Source organism: Salarias fasciatus, chromosome 18 (genome assembly GCF_902148845.1).
Source record: "Salarias fasciatus chromosome 18, fSalaFa1.1, whole genome shotgun sequence".
NCBI classification, from domain to species: Eukaryota; Metazoa; Chordata; class Actinopteri; order Blenniiformes; family Blenniidae; genus Salarias; species Salarias fasciatus.
In genome coordinates this window covers 15,584,707-15,599,440 of record NC_043762.1, presented here as the reverse complement: position 1 = coordinate 15,599,440, position 14,734 = coordinate 15,584,707, and the positions used below count along the sequence as shown (strand labels likewise).

Below are 14,734 nucleotides of genomic sequence, written 5' to 3'. Positions count from 1 at the left end.
CAAGAACGAGTGGGAAACGGCCAAGAGGTGTGTCGTAATAGCACACTGCAGAACGAAAGGAGAAAGACAGTTTAGAGATTTAAATACACAGAAATCAAATGCTGCAAGAGTGCTTCCTTGATTGTATCTTGCATGTCCAGTTCAGACATTCAAAACAGGAACTGGGCTCACGTCAAACACACTTTCCAGGGTCACTGGGTGTAAAATCCAACACAACTCATTGGGGAAATTTTTAAAAAATGGTGAGCAATCACTGGGCAAATGTTCAGGAATATTTTCTAGCCTTTTCCACCTAATCCAGATGAACCCGCTTGAGGGACAAAGCTCATTTGAAGGCTTCAGTGCAAATAAATAATTCCCAGGTCTGCAACATTCATTCACCTTTGTTATTATATCTGTGGGTTTTTTTTCTCTCTGTCTCTATTTTCTTTGGGAAAAAATACTCATGTTCCCTAACTACACAAGCATCATTAAAGGCAACATAAACATACAGTAACAGGAATTTTGGAGGAATTCCACAGGCAGGAGACATGATGCTGTAGTAGAAATAGTGTATTCTTTTATTGGTGATTTCTAGTGTGAGGTTCTGAAAGCAACGGAAAGTCCAATAAAAACCATCCACTTTAGTTCGCATAACGCTTTAGTGAAGTAAAGTTAAAGGACAAGTTTGTCAGAGAAAACCTCAAGAAAAGTACTTTGGTATAAGAGTTGAAAATGGACTTATTCATGTTTTTTTTTTCCATGCTGATGAATGCTGTATAGATTATGCAGATTTCATTTCAAGAACACTTAAACCTAGAGGTTAGCACCATGAATGCAAATTGGGTAAATATTTGAAGTACACTGTTCTGATGAAACTTAAAACCTGTTGGTTTTGCTTCAGTTAGATTTTTTTTTTTTTAACCTCAAACCCCATGATTACACACGGAGGAATTGATGCAACATTAATTTATAGGTCACGACTCGTGCAGTTTATGTAAGAAGATGAGAAACAGTCTCACAACACACAAGTGTTTCCAGGTTTAATTACAGCCGCCCTCAGCGGTGATCGGACTTCACCTCTCGGCGCTGTGTGAAGAGAAGACAGCGGCTCGCCATTTAGTCAATCATTTACCGGGCCACCTTAAACTCGCTCGCGCGTGCGCGCCCCCGCGAGCGACGCGAGAGAGCTGTCGGCAGTGAGATCATGTGAGAGTCCATGCTTGGAGAAAGTAGGTTAGCAGGGTAGACTGAGAGGAAAGCAGGCGGAGAGTCACAGAGAGGAAGGGGGGTCCGGACGCCGCTCCTGCATCGTGGGACTATTCTGTCAAAAAAAGTTGAGCCGATCTGTTCGACGCGATTACCATGTCAGCTACGGCGACTTTTTCAACTCTTTTATTTTGCTCGGACTTGATCGAGCGATAAACAAAAAGACTTTCGGGTAGTTTTTTTCTTCTCCTTTCTTCATTTTTTTTTTGGGACACCGATTTGCGAAAGCCGACTACCACCGGGACGAAGTTAATATTTACAGAGCCAGTTTACTTTGGCTCCAGCGCGTCATTCTCTCCCGTCTTGTCACCTCCAGTGACCACATGTAGTCCGGTTTTTTATCGCCCTGCACGAATAAAGGAAAACACCAAAATGAGAGGTAAGTTCGTTTTGTGTTTCGGTGTTTGTGTGCATGTTCAGACGAAGTTGGTTGACGATCACGGCGCGGGTTTGACGCGAGCCGGAGGAGCCACATGTGTGCGCAGTGGGAGTTGAGTGCGCCTGTTTTCCTCTCAGTGCGCACTAATCCCTCACACCGGAGAGCCGCGCACAGCCCGAAGCTCCATGCAAAGCAGTGTAACCCGACATGCAAGCACTAAACGGCAGCATGAGATGTGCTTTTGTGGTGTTAATTAATTAATCACAAAAAGACTGTTTTTTTTATTATTATCGTTCGAGTCTTCTTCTAAAATGGGACCAGACTTTCAATGGGAAATATGCGTAACTGCGCATATTGAGTCCTGATGTTGCTGGATATGTGTGTTTTTTGAAGAATTGTGAGGTATATCTCACCTGGGAATCCGGTAAATTTCGCCAGGGGGAACCATGTTAAGAGTTATGCAACGAGGAGAGGGAGGGGCATGAGTGGGGGTTGTTGTTAACCAAAACTACAATTATGTAATCGAGACGTTATCTGATCGTATCAAGTCTCTTTTTCGATGAAATTGTCTATCTTTTGCAAATTTCTGACATTCTCTTATAATCATAGTGTTTATACCAGTTTCCATGTTATTTTTTGATATACTTAGTGTTCATAGAATGCCATTTTTTTTAATCTTTTTAAAAAATGTATTTTATTCCAAAGGTATTTGTTAATAGTCTATTCGACTAGAAATGCTTTACATGCTGATTTGGAGCAATGTTGGCGTTAACTTGCGCTGTTGTTGTGATCTGATGTGATGGCGGTGCCAGCATGGCCGACTGCGTGAGTGTACAGAGGGAGAGGAGCCCGGCTGTTCCACTGACCTAGTTATGTCACCCAGCATTATACAGCATTCACAGCGGAGGGAGGGGGGACGGCTGTGGGAAGCGTCGTGCCGCCGGACGTGCAGCACCATGTGCGGTTACATATTAGCAGAGGCAGTCAGCCTTCAACGTGTCTGCCTGACGCAGGCTGAACTTGAACTTGACCGATAGGGCAATAACATTTTTCACAATGATAAACTGCCGCTGCGCGCACCCGGTAGAAAAAAAAAAATCCAAAGATAGTCATTCGTTCCTGAGGACAAATTAGACACTCAGATTTAAAACTTTGGATTTGCAAATGTGCAATCACATTAATTTAAAACAACAGCAACAATTTAGATACTTCTTTTATAAACCACATTACATTTTTTTTCAACTGCGTACTTACAAATAATACTCACTAGTCTGATTTTTATGATTTGTATTTTAATGCAGTTCTGAATCAATATTTCAGCCCTTTGCTGTACAGTAGATGACTTTTTTTATCTGTACAGGGGAAAATGATTTTTTTGGTCTAACTGGTGGGGGGAAAGGGAGGGAGAGAGGGGAAAAGGAAGAAGCTAAAGGGCCCCTGGTGGAGGGAGGTTCCCCTTTTAGCAGGATATCCATATGTAAACAAATGTCGGCCCTTTCTTAGCCTTTGCTGCATTGAAAATGTAGGTTAGTCACACAGCCTGTTGCTCCCTGATTGAAAAAGCACATCAGCATTTTTTCTTTCTTCCTAATCTCAGATTGAGCGTGCTTGCACATGTTTGCATTCACAATCATTTCAGTCATTCCAACAGTTTTGGCATGAAGACAGACTTTCTTGAGCTTCTGATACAAAGTCTCATTATCTCACACTTCCTTTGGCCGTGCTGCTGATAGCAGAGTGCACTTCTGCATGCAGGCCCACAGAGAGATCTCATGACTCTTGTCACACTCTACCAACACGTACAGGAGGCCTATGAAATCCTTGGCTCTGTTCTAGTCGCCCCTCTTTGGGCCTCAGCTGGGCCTCCAGTGCTATTTACATCTTTTAAAACGGAGCTCACTGCACCAGCGGCCATACGTACAGTGGGACTGTATATGAGTGCTGAGAACTGCTGAGTCCTATTGTTCTTTCAAGTAATTTTCATGGTTGGAGTTATCAAACAGAAAAAAAAACCAAAAAAAACTTAACAGCTCTAATTTAGAGATGCGAGGTGGTGTTCCGCCTTCATATGAGGCCGGGGTGTGAACACAAATATCATTTGGGTTTCGTATGATGGGGTTATGTTGCATTTTTCAGCTGAGTCCTCATGAAAAACGTCCATGATTTGCTTCTGTCTGGGGTGATTTCACAAAGCAAAGGCCGCCACAGCCAGCCACAATAGGCTGTTGTGATATAGTTTTGAGTTACACTGTAAGCTTATATCTCACACTGTACGGCGTGGCACAGCAAGCACTTCACTGTTGATAATATGTCCGAAACTCAAGCTCAAGGCCCTTTCCTCCTGCTGAATGTGGCATCTCTTTCTCTCTCTCCCTCTCTCTCTCTCTTTTTTTTTAATTAAGTACTGTAAAAGAATCTGGCATCTGTGCAATCCTTTTCAACTTGTTGCTGAAGGGCAATAAGTGTCACCTGCATTAATATCACCTTCATAATAAGAATTGAAGAACAAAGCCTGTTCACTTTGAAACTTTGAAACAGGTTTTAAGAATGTGAGGTATTGTTAAAGCCTGTATCGGCGTACATATTTGCATGTTATGCAATGACACACTGACACACTAACTGTTTGGCACAATAGTCAGGGGACTCCGGTTTGACAATTACTGGCTGTTGTTCTTTAGAAGAGACAGATAAGTCAACGGTTGAAAGCACAAAGTCAGTGATTTTTCTCTGCCTCACCCTACCCCACCCCTACTGAATTAGACTTTGTAGAGATAACAATGTTGCACTGATAAACACTTAGAGGCCCTAACTGTTATTGCCTTAACCGTTAAAGTGTGTGTTCCCAGTTCATTTTATGAAAAGGCTTTGAGTGTGCTGCACATAATTATATAGCCGTCCTATAGAACACAGTCATCTGCTTCACTGAAACATCCGTCTTTGTTGGCCACTTCTCCTCATTTATTGCATTTCTCTCTGCCGCTTTGGTTAATGTGTCATTGGGTGATAAATTTAGTAGTGCACGCAGGCTTTGTGCATTATGTTTGCGAAAAGCAGATTTGGTTTCTCAAGACAAAATGCTCCAGATTAGTGTGTCAGGATGGGATAAAATGATAATTAGGCTTGATCAAGGTTTTAATATCAGTGTGGCAACTGTTTCTTTGTCTGCACAGATAGGTGGCTGAATTTTCATTGGCACATTTGATGCAATTAGCCAGTTTATTGATATATTGATCTGAGCGTCTCAATAGTATACATATGGTATTGTCTAATATACTGTTAAGCACAATGCACTATCAATGTTTTACAGTTGAAATGTTTTTTAATGTAGGTTTTTCAGCAAGAAAAATATTGAATAGTTGTGTTTTGTTCTTGTATATTTCCTATACTTTGTTAATTTGTTGTACTTGCAATTTAATTACAGTTGATTTAGGGTTTCATGAACAAGACAGCCATTGAACAAGGGGCTGTTTGTCAGTGTGGCTGTTTGTGCCTAGACATCTGCCGAGGGTCTGCGGAGAAGGCCGGACAAGACTGAGAAAGTATGTTGTGTGTGGTTGTACAACGGGTGGATGGCTGGGCATCTGTGTAATTCTGGCTCTCAGCACAGGACAGGAATAGCACTGGCTGAAGCAGAAGCTCAGTGTCAAAGATCGGCCAGAAGGGTGGGGGCTGAATAGCTGGCATTCAAGTTCAAAGTTGGCATGCTTTTGGTGCATGGCGGCCAGATACAGTATGGGTCATTACTGACATCCTGAATGTGGTTTTTCTGATAATAAACAGCCCTGAGAAGCTTCAATTAGTTTGCACAGAAATAGACTCATGGGAAATCAGTGTGGCGTGTTAGATGAACTAATACGTTTTTTTTCAAGGCATATTATTGTTCCCCTCCTGTTTAATTTTACTGTTATGTAACGTTGCTGATTTAGTCGTGCAAGCTACAGGCCTTTAGGGAAACTTTGCATCGTCGAAACCCTAAGCATTGTTCCGCTCCACCTTAAAACTGGTCTGCAGAGAGCCGGGCTCGCGCCTGCCTCCCTCCTCCCTCTCCCCCTGCAGTGGGAAAGTGTGTCAGTAGGACAGAATGTCCACATGGGCTGACAGGCTACAGCGGCTGAGTGACGGGTGACTCAGCCAATACCGAGAAGGCGGCGAGCGTCGTCAGCCAGTGGGAGAAGGAGACTCTGAAGAGGGTGGGGTGTCAGTGTTGCTAGAGTGAGCCTGTGCTGAATGAGTGTTGTGAGGAATGCTCACAGACAAGAGTTATATAATCGTGCGAGAAGGGAGGGGTGGAGGGGGAACCTGAGAGAAAGAGAGGAAGGGAGGGAGGAGGGAGGAGGGAGATATTTTTCCATTGCATGTCTGCAGCTGCCATGATCAGTTGGAGTATTTTAGTCAACAGTTTTAGAAGAGAGACAGTCCAGTGTGTCATTAAGACGGAAAAAGAAGTGGAAAGTTGTGGTTTCCAGTACCTAAGAGTGCAACAATCCCTTTTCAATCTCTAAGTGGTTTTCCGTACTGGTACAAATAAGAGAGAAATCAGGGCTGCATAGACAGAAATCCTGTATGCCTAATGGCTACGGGGTGGGTTTGTGACGGAGGGTTGGGGTTTGACTCTCACTCCCTAGAGGTCGCTACTGTGAGTCCTTGAGCAAGGCCCTTAATCCTAGAAAGCTCTCCCTGCACTGCAGGTCGGCTGCCCACCGCTCCTGCACTGCTGCGTGTGTCACAGTGACTCGTATTCTTCAAGTATCTTATGATATAGTTGTTTTTGGGTTTTTTTAGCCTGACCAAGAAAGAAGGAGCCTTTGTGTACGTGTCATGTGACTCCCTATCTGTTTGTGTACTCTGTTCCCTCGTGGGGGCCTCCGTCAGGGTGCACACCACCGCGGTTTCTGGCCAGCTTGCTTCCCCTGTCCTGTGTGCTCTCTGTAAAGTAATCTGGATTTTTGAAAAAATGAAGAGGAGATAGTAAGTTCAGGATACATTCTTGCTTTTTTTAATACCATTTAATGGATGTAATAAAGGAAATTTTATCTTTTCTTATGACGTGTGGTTCTGTGTTGTAGTTTTTTTTGTTTTTATACCTTTTTCATTAAATACAATCCAACAGTCTGTTGAAGTTTACAGGCATTCAGACTGCATGAAAAGGTTATTTCTTGCTAGCGCTACTCTAAAATAAGACTTTGAAGACTTTTTTGAAGCAGAAGGTCTTATGACAGGCTTCCAGGGGAGGTTGATAAGTATGTCTGAACACCGTGACCGAAAACTGATTTCCAAGGCCTCCTGAACAAGACAGCCAGTGCTCAATGTTGAAGACCTTCTCAGCCTAAAAGAAAATGTAAGCCTTGCAGCGGCATTGTGTATCAGCAAGAGGCAGGAGATGACCTTCCAATACAGCAGCGAGTACGTGGCGTTACTGCAGTCGCACTGTGACGAGATAAAAGCATGTGGATGACCTTTTCCGGATCTGCAGAAGATACAAAGGAACTGATTTCATCCGAGGTTGATAGGTGTAGAAAAGCATGATAGCGCGACATAAATGGCCAGAAAAACAGTGTCAGAGAAGAGGGACAAACACTTCACCTGAATAAAGGCTGGTTTGTGTTACAGTGATGGAAAAACTTTCAAGGTTTAATTGTAACAAGCTGAAAGAACTTGGTCTGAAAAGGATTTTTTTTTCGGATTTCGTGGCAAGCAGGAGGTTCCACTTTGCACACTCAAACTCAAATAAACAATAGATAAGTAAGGGGAAATTGAATTTTGTAGTTGTGGAGTATTTTCATACCCTTGGAGAAAAGACTACAAGATTAAGGGCTTCAAAGACTTGAAAAGTACAACAAATTAGACTGGAGGAGAGCAGGGATCACTTGGAGGAGTCAAAATGCAAATCAAGAAAGGTTCAAAACAAAATTGCTGTTTGGACCGCAGATGTCTTACTTGATATTGAGAAACACTTGTGTAAACAAGGATATGGCTAAATAAACAATATCCAGTGCTGTTTCTACTTTGATATTAAAAAGATGATGCATCTTGGGTAATAGCACATAGCATGATTGAAAACTGTCTAATTCAAAGTTTTATGATCAGTTGTCAGTTGTTTCACACCTTTTTTCATCGTTATTTTTTTGGTTCTGCAGCTCAAATCGAGGTCATCCCCTGTAAGATCTGTGGGGACAAGTCCTCAGGAATCCACTATGGAGTCATCACCTGCGAAGGCTGCAAGGTGAGTAGGATGACGGCGCAAAGCAGGTTACCAAAAGTCAACTCAAAGCGTAGTTTGTGAAGCGTCTGAATCATTTACATTGTATGTACGTGTCTGTTTGTGTGTCTAGGGCTTCTTCCGTCGCAGCCAGCAGAACAACGCCATGTACTCCTGTTCCCGTCAGAGGAACTGCCTGATCGACCGCACTAACCGTAACCGCTGCCAGCACTGCCGCCTGCAGAAGTGTCTGGCTTTGGGCATGAGCCGAGATGGTAAACACACACAGAGCAAACTTCCCTGTCCGTGATGCTCATTAGTGAAATTTCAATTTGCTCAAAGCTCAGCCTACGAATGCTGTTAGTTTAAAACCGATGCTGGAAAGATTTAAGAGTTGGACACTTTTTCCAAAAACAAAACCCAGTATACCTGAAAAGGTGATGATCTTCCTTCATACAATCCCTATATAGAGATCAGAAGAAACGTTTTGTTATAGGAAACTTTCTACTATTCATTCAAAGTGAATAAAACTTTGTTTTCTTCTTGTAGCGGTGAAGTTTGGACGCATGTCGAAGAAGCAGCGCGACAGCCTCTATGCTGAGGTTCAAAAGCACCAGAAGTCCCAAGAGTGCGTCGGCGCCGGAGGCGGCGGCTCCACCACGCTGTCTTTACCCAGGGAGGATGGCGTCTGCGGAGGCGGTGCGGAGGATGGAGAAGAGGGACTGAGCACGTCCTACAGCAGCAGGGGCTCCAGCTCCACTCTGAGCGACCTGGATGACATCGCGGCGCTGCCCGACCTGTTCGACCTGCCGCTGACCCCCGAGGAGGCCAGCGAGTACTGCAGCCTGGAGCTGCTCGGAGGCGGAGGAGCCAGCACGGGGAACACCTCCAACTCGTCGTCCTCTTCCTCCTCGTCTGCATCCCTGTCCAATCAGAATTCACCACAGCAGACCATACTGGATGCGGCAGACACCAACGGCATCCAGCTACTGCATTCACACTCTCACACACTGCTGGGACACACACACACACTGCTGGACCATCTGCCTGATGACTGCTCAATAACAGATCTTGGTGAGTAGTGAAAAAGGAGAAAATATCTCCACACTCTACACTCTAAATGTCTGCCTTTAAGCACCTAAATGAATGGGGAAAAAAAAGAACTTTATCTCAGCACTCTCTTATCTTTTGCTATATTTATCCAAGTGTTTGATGTTAATTTCCTGCTGCAAACGTCTTTGTGTAAAGTCAAGACTTATTCCAGCTGTTCCACATTGCCTCAAAGGTTTTGGGAAAACAATAGAATTCACTCCTCACAGCTGGATGCAGCATGGGCGCAATTTAGATGATGGCCGATAAGACTGTTTGTCTTCTGTCCAGAAACACAGACGGACAAGGTGAAATCATGCTGCAGCTACTCCTACAGGAGGAAGTAGACCAATTTAACAAATGATCATGAGGGGATACGCAAGTGTTGACTCAGGACAGATGGCATTATTCATCCTGAGACGTTCACTGTCCCTCTAATTGATGAGCAGAGGGATGCAAAGGAGGTTCAATAATAAATCATAACTCATTCAATACGAAAACATTTCTTTCGGAGCTTTAATTATTATTGCACAGCTGTGTTTTACTGTTGCCATAGTGAAAGTCTCAATTTGAGCGCTGACTGTATTTTTAGCAGCGGTTACCTTGAAGTTGTCAAAAGGGCTGAACAACGTCGGAAAAATGGACAGATTTAAAAAAATGGCAAAAGTGATTCAACATGAACAATAGTTTGAAGGCCAAGGACATGTCATAAACAGCTTAGCAGTAAAACAATTGAAGTGACACGTAGCAGGAACAAGAGGCAAGAGGAAAGCAGGACAGGGATGAGATTATGGCAACGGGGAAGAAGCCTTATGAAAGAGACAAATGACTTTTTAAAAGGAGAGCAAATGACAATGCTATAGTGAGGTGAGGTTGATACGTTTCTATTTTATTTTTTGACTTCTTCTTTATACAATAAACTGCACAAATATATGAATGAGGCTCCGAGGGCTGTTAAAGTCAGTGAGGAGTAAATACTGCGATGGTTTTAAATTAAATACGGGGGGAGTGAAAAAATGGTAACGGCTGGTGAGAAAATAGGCTATTAGCACGTTATCATTTCAGGGGCAACCCTGGTAAAACTACTGGCAGCACGATGCAAAGCTTCCAGTAATTTAAGGTCACAGTTCTGTGATCTGTGGATGTGTAAACAGCACCACTGATTGGGTTTAACTCTGTCGTGCTGACTCTCTTTTCAAAACTAAAACCAGCAAATTGACAGAAATAAGCAGAGTGAGGCGATGCTGATGTTTCTGTGTGTGTGCACTTGTTTTTGTTTCTACAGAACACATCACTCAGAGTATTGTAAAGTCTCACTTGGAGACGTGTCAGTACAGCGCCGAAGAGATGAAGAGATTCACCTGGGTACAATACACACCTGAGGAAACACGGGCTTTCCAGAACAAGGTACACTAAGTGGTTTTTATATGCAAATTCTAATGAATTCTATTGTCAGTAATTTCTAAGTGAAAAAGAAAACAAACATAGAATCATTGATTATGTAGTCATCGGTGTAACAGATCTCTGCGACCTTATCGTGAGCTGCATTCATTATTTCATTGTTACCAGAACCATGGCAACTGTGAGCTGTTTACATAAATCACATATAAGCAAAAGTGCAGTGGGCTGCTCATCACGCAGTTTCATTTAAATATTGCTCTCCTTTAGCTTCTTCTTTTCTTAATATCTTCTACAGTCACATGCTTTACACTTGAATTGTTAAGCTGTGTTAATATTCAAATGCCTTTATAACTCATGATCAGCTTAATGACATTGTTAGGTGTGGCTGTTATATTGCTGTTTTGTGATAGGATCATCAGACTTGATTACTCACACAAAAGAAGGAGGTCATGTCATCCTATGTGAGAAACTGATGCCATTCGGTGCAAGGTGCACGGCTGTGGCATGCGACTTCAGTCGACTGAAACCCGCGTCTCGTTCTGCATCACCTTTTTCAGTCCGCGGAGTGGATGTGGCAGCAGTGCGCGCATCACATCACCAACGCCATCCAGTACGTGGTGGAGTTTGCCAAACGTATCGCAGGCTTTATGGACCTGTGCCAGAACGATCAGATCATACTGCTGAAAGCAGGTCAGTGCACAGTCCAAAATGTTGAAAAATGCCTTCCGAGACTTTCAGTTCTGCCGAAATGCTTTAAGTTGAAAACTTGCTGACATTAGTTCCTTGTCCTTTTGTCTCCAACCTTCTACCTTTGTGTTTGTTTGTTTTTAAAAAAAAAAAAAAAAAATCATCTGTTTTGTATAAATGGCACACACCTGGTTTGAACGATGGGGAGAATAACATGCTTCTTGAAACTAAATTATTCAATTATTTATTATATGCTGAACACATATATATTCATATTTGTGCCATACAATGCATGTATTTGACAATGCCTTTACATTTTGTAAATGGTGTGAACTTAAAATTGTCAAAAATATGTTGTGCACCAATCTGGATCAAATTTATTTACATTTTGTGTATGTTGTGTGCATGTTGGAGTATCTTGGACCTTCCCTGCCCTCCTCCCCACCCTCCTCCTCCTCCTCCTCCTCCTCCTCCTCCTCCTGCTCCTGCTCTTCCTCTTTCTCTATCTCTCGACGTCTCCATGTCTTTTCCTTTGTCTGTCACTACGTTTTTAGGCTGTCTGGAGGTCCTACTTATCCGTATGTGCCGAGCTTTCAACATGAACAACAACACCATCTTCTTCAATGGAAAGTTCGCCTCGGCTCAGTTCTTCAAAGCGCTGGGTGAGAAAAGAGTGAAAATGCAGCCGCGTGTGCCTCGACACATTTAGATGATTGACAGCCTCACACTCTCAAGCATTCCACTTTGAATATGCCATATGTCGGCGAGAAAAATTGAATGCCTCTTTAGTATCATTAATGCATTTTAAATTGCCTAATTAATCAATACATTATTAACTGCAGCATTAAAAAGACATTAATTTTTTTTTAATATATATTTGAAATGACATGTGCTATAAATGAAATGTTGACAATTGCTTCACCGTTGATCTTATCTGTCGGTGGCTGTTCTTTCACAAAAGAAATAGCCGCAAAGAGAAATCACTGAAAGCCTCCAGCTGGATGTTGCTTTACAATTTCTTCCCCTTTTTGTCTCTTTAGTACATCGCTAACGATGAAACAATGCACTCTAATGGAAAACCTAAAGACAGACGCAATTAAACGCAGCAGTAAACAGCACGCTAAGCCCATTTCACGAAATATTCCCCGAGGTGCCTAATTTCAAAAGATGTATTATGTCAGTCAGTGCAGTTGCAGTTTTCTTTTCAATTGTTTAACATGTGGATAATTTGACTGCTGAGGGTCAGACAAACATCAATGATTTAATTTACTATCATAGGTAATGCAATTTTCACGGCAGGGAGAAACAGACTCTCTGCTTTTACATCATCAGTCCTTCCTGGCATCTCTTGCTGAAGTAAATCAATTACGCATTTCTATCAAAGCTTTATTCTCTGCAATGAATTTATCAAATGTTATGTGTTTGTTTAGGTTGCGATGACCTGGTTAGTGCCGTGTGTGACCTGGGAAAAGGACTGTGCCGTCTGCAGCTGTCTGATGAGGAGATAGCCTTGTTTAGTGCTGCCGTCCTTCTATCACCTGGTGATTATTTTACTTCTTTGTCTCTTTTCTCTCCCACAAGGACTACTGAATACCACCTTTAGCATGAATATAAGAAATACTGTGGTGTGCTGCAGACATCACACACTGGTTTTCAGTTTACTCCTGCAGATTATTTCACTGACTTTAGATTTGTCATTGTGTATCAGTCAGTTTCTTTGGTTTATATTTTAGATAATGCATGTGTATCTGCATATATATCTGAATGTGTATCTAAAATTCAGACAGATTCTACACACTGCCTTTTATAACTAGTGGCTTCATTAGCTACAGTTACACAAGTTATTCTGATGTACAATACTTTTAAAGGTGGTTAGGGCAAAACAAACTGGTCAATCTCCATACTGAGACGTCAAAATCTTTCCCTTGCAGACCGACCCTGGCTCACAGAAGGCCAAAAGGTCCAGAAACTTCAGGAGAAGGTCTACCTAGCCCTGCAGCACAGTCTGCATAAGAGTGGCGCTTCTGATGAGAAACTGGACAAGGTAAACGCCAGCGACCGCGACTCTTCACTTCACACAAACGCATATATTACAATTTCACATTTTCACCTTTAATTGCCTTCTGTCCCCACAGATGGTGTCCAAGCTGCCCATTATGAAGTCCATCTGTAACCTCCACATTGACAAACTGGAGTTTTTCCGTCTGGTTCACCCTGAGACCGCGTACAGTTTCCCACCACTGTACCGGGAGGTGTTCGGCAGCGAGCTGTCGCTGCCGGACTCCACCAACAGCTAGACGGACAGAGATGATAGATGGAGAGAGTGTGTTTGGAGGTAGGGAAGCAAAAGGAGAGACTGAGAAGGATAGAGATGTTGGAGCTTAACAACCAGCAGTTATGAGACAATCCAGGACTTTAAAAACTCCGTCTCCCATGATCCCAAAGTAGTCCTCCACTTTCCCAGCAGGCAAAAGCACCTTACACTACAGACCGCACATGCTCATGGTCCTTTGCATATTGTAGCATTAACAACAAGCGTATGGGCCTCCAAATAATATCACAGCTTAGCATGTAACAGCTCAAAGCTCTAACACTTGTTAATTATCTGATCCTCTTTGGATCGCCCAACCAGTTTATGAATGTACCTCATGAAAAGCACCAGTGCACAAGCAAGAACCCAACAACAGTGAATGTACAACCCTGCCACTCGTAAACACCAACAATTCGAATGAAGTAGTGTTGATCAACCGGTCTCACTATTATTACACCCATCAGTCAATATTTCTCTCGGCATTCATGCCTCTCAGTATGATACGCACTTATGTTCATACAGATCCTACTATCCTTGTACTGACCATCACCTCGGGACCAAGATCATGAGTCAGGGTATTTTCTGATATATAAAAATAAAAAAAATAAGGACGCATATGATATGACTCACGGTATAGGCTGAATTCACCAGCCTGGTTAAAAAAAAGGAACATTAAAAAATTTTAAAAACAGTTTCACAGACGTTTAGACAGTGTTCGGTGCTGCCTTTTTTTGTAGGCTCTTGTAATGCAATGAGAAACCTCAGTCCCACACACCCCTTTCCTTGTAAATGCCACTTAGAGACAGGACAAGATGAAATTATCTTTAATTTATATACACATTTATAAACAAATATTTTAAATAAGAATGTAAATAGATGACTATATAAGTATATGGCGAGAGAGTTGGAATGTGTGCGTTCACTTCAGAGCGAAACGGAGAGAAAGGTGGTTGGTGAGACGTAAGAGGAGGGACAACAGATGGATACTTGAGGAAAGCTGGTGTTCGGACTCTTTTTATTTTTGTGGACGATTCTTCCTCTCTTGACAGTACTCTCAGGTTTCCGCGGCAACAACCCCGTCTTGCCCCTACAGCAATGGCATGGCCATGACGCAAGCAACGGGGTGGACACTTGTTGCAGATGTGACACAGCAGGGGAGGCAGCGTACTTCTACAAAGGCAATTAAAAAAATGTAAAGAAAAAAAACGAGAGAGAGGAAAAAAAACATTGCCTTGCATTTAAACTGTCAGATTTCAGTCTGCACTGTTGCTGCTCTCCCCTGCCTAAAGAGACAAGAGGACAAAATGGACACTGAAGAGAAGAGAAAGCAAGGCAAAAGATCGCTTCGAGGACTGTATGATGAGCGGCGGCACTCTGTGTCTCCACACTTGTTTCTAACCAGCAGCCAGTACAGTAGGTG

The 14,734-nt window shown here is 42.7% G+C and overlaps 1 protein-coding gene across 1 annotated transcript; it reads left to right on the top strand.

Moving 5' to 3' along the window:
• Positions 1-1,182: 1,182 nt before the first annotated feature.
• On the top strand, positions 1,183-14,506 carry LOC115405200 (nuclear receptor ROR-beta-like). The gene is made up of 10 exons (XM_030114704.1): positions 1,183-1,627; positions 7,765-7,850; positions 7,960-8,101; positions 8,376-8,900; positions 10,201-10,322; positions 10,874-11,006; positions 11,558-11,665; positions 12,434-12,544; positions 12,935-13,047; positions 13,139-14,506. Exons 1-10 carry the CDS (start codon positions 1,621-1,623, stop codon positions 13,298-13,300), a joined length of 1,509 nt encoding a protein of 502 aa, XP_029970564.1. The 5' UTR covers positions 1,183-1,620; the 3' UTR covers positions 13,301-14,506.
• The last annotated feature ends 228 nt before the right edge of the window (positions 14,507-14,734 follow it).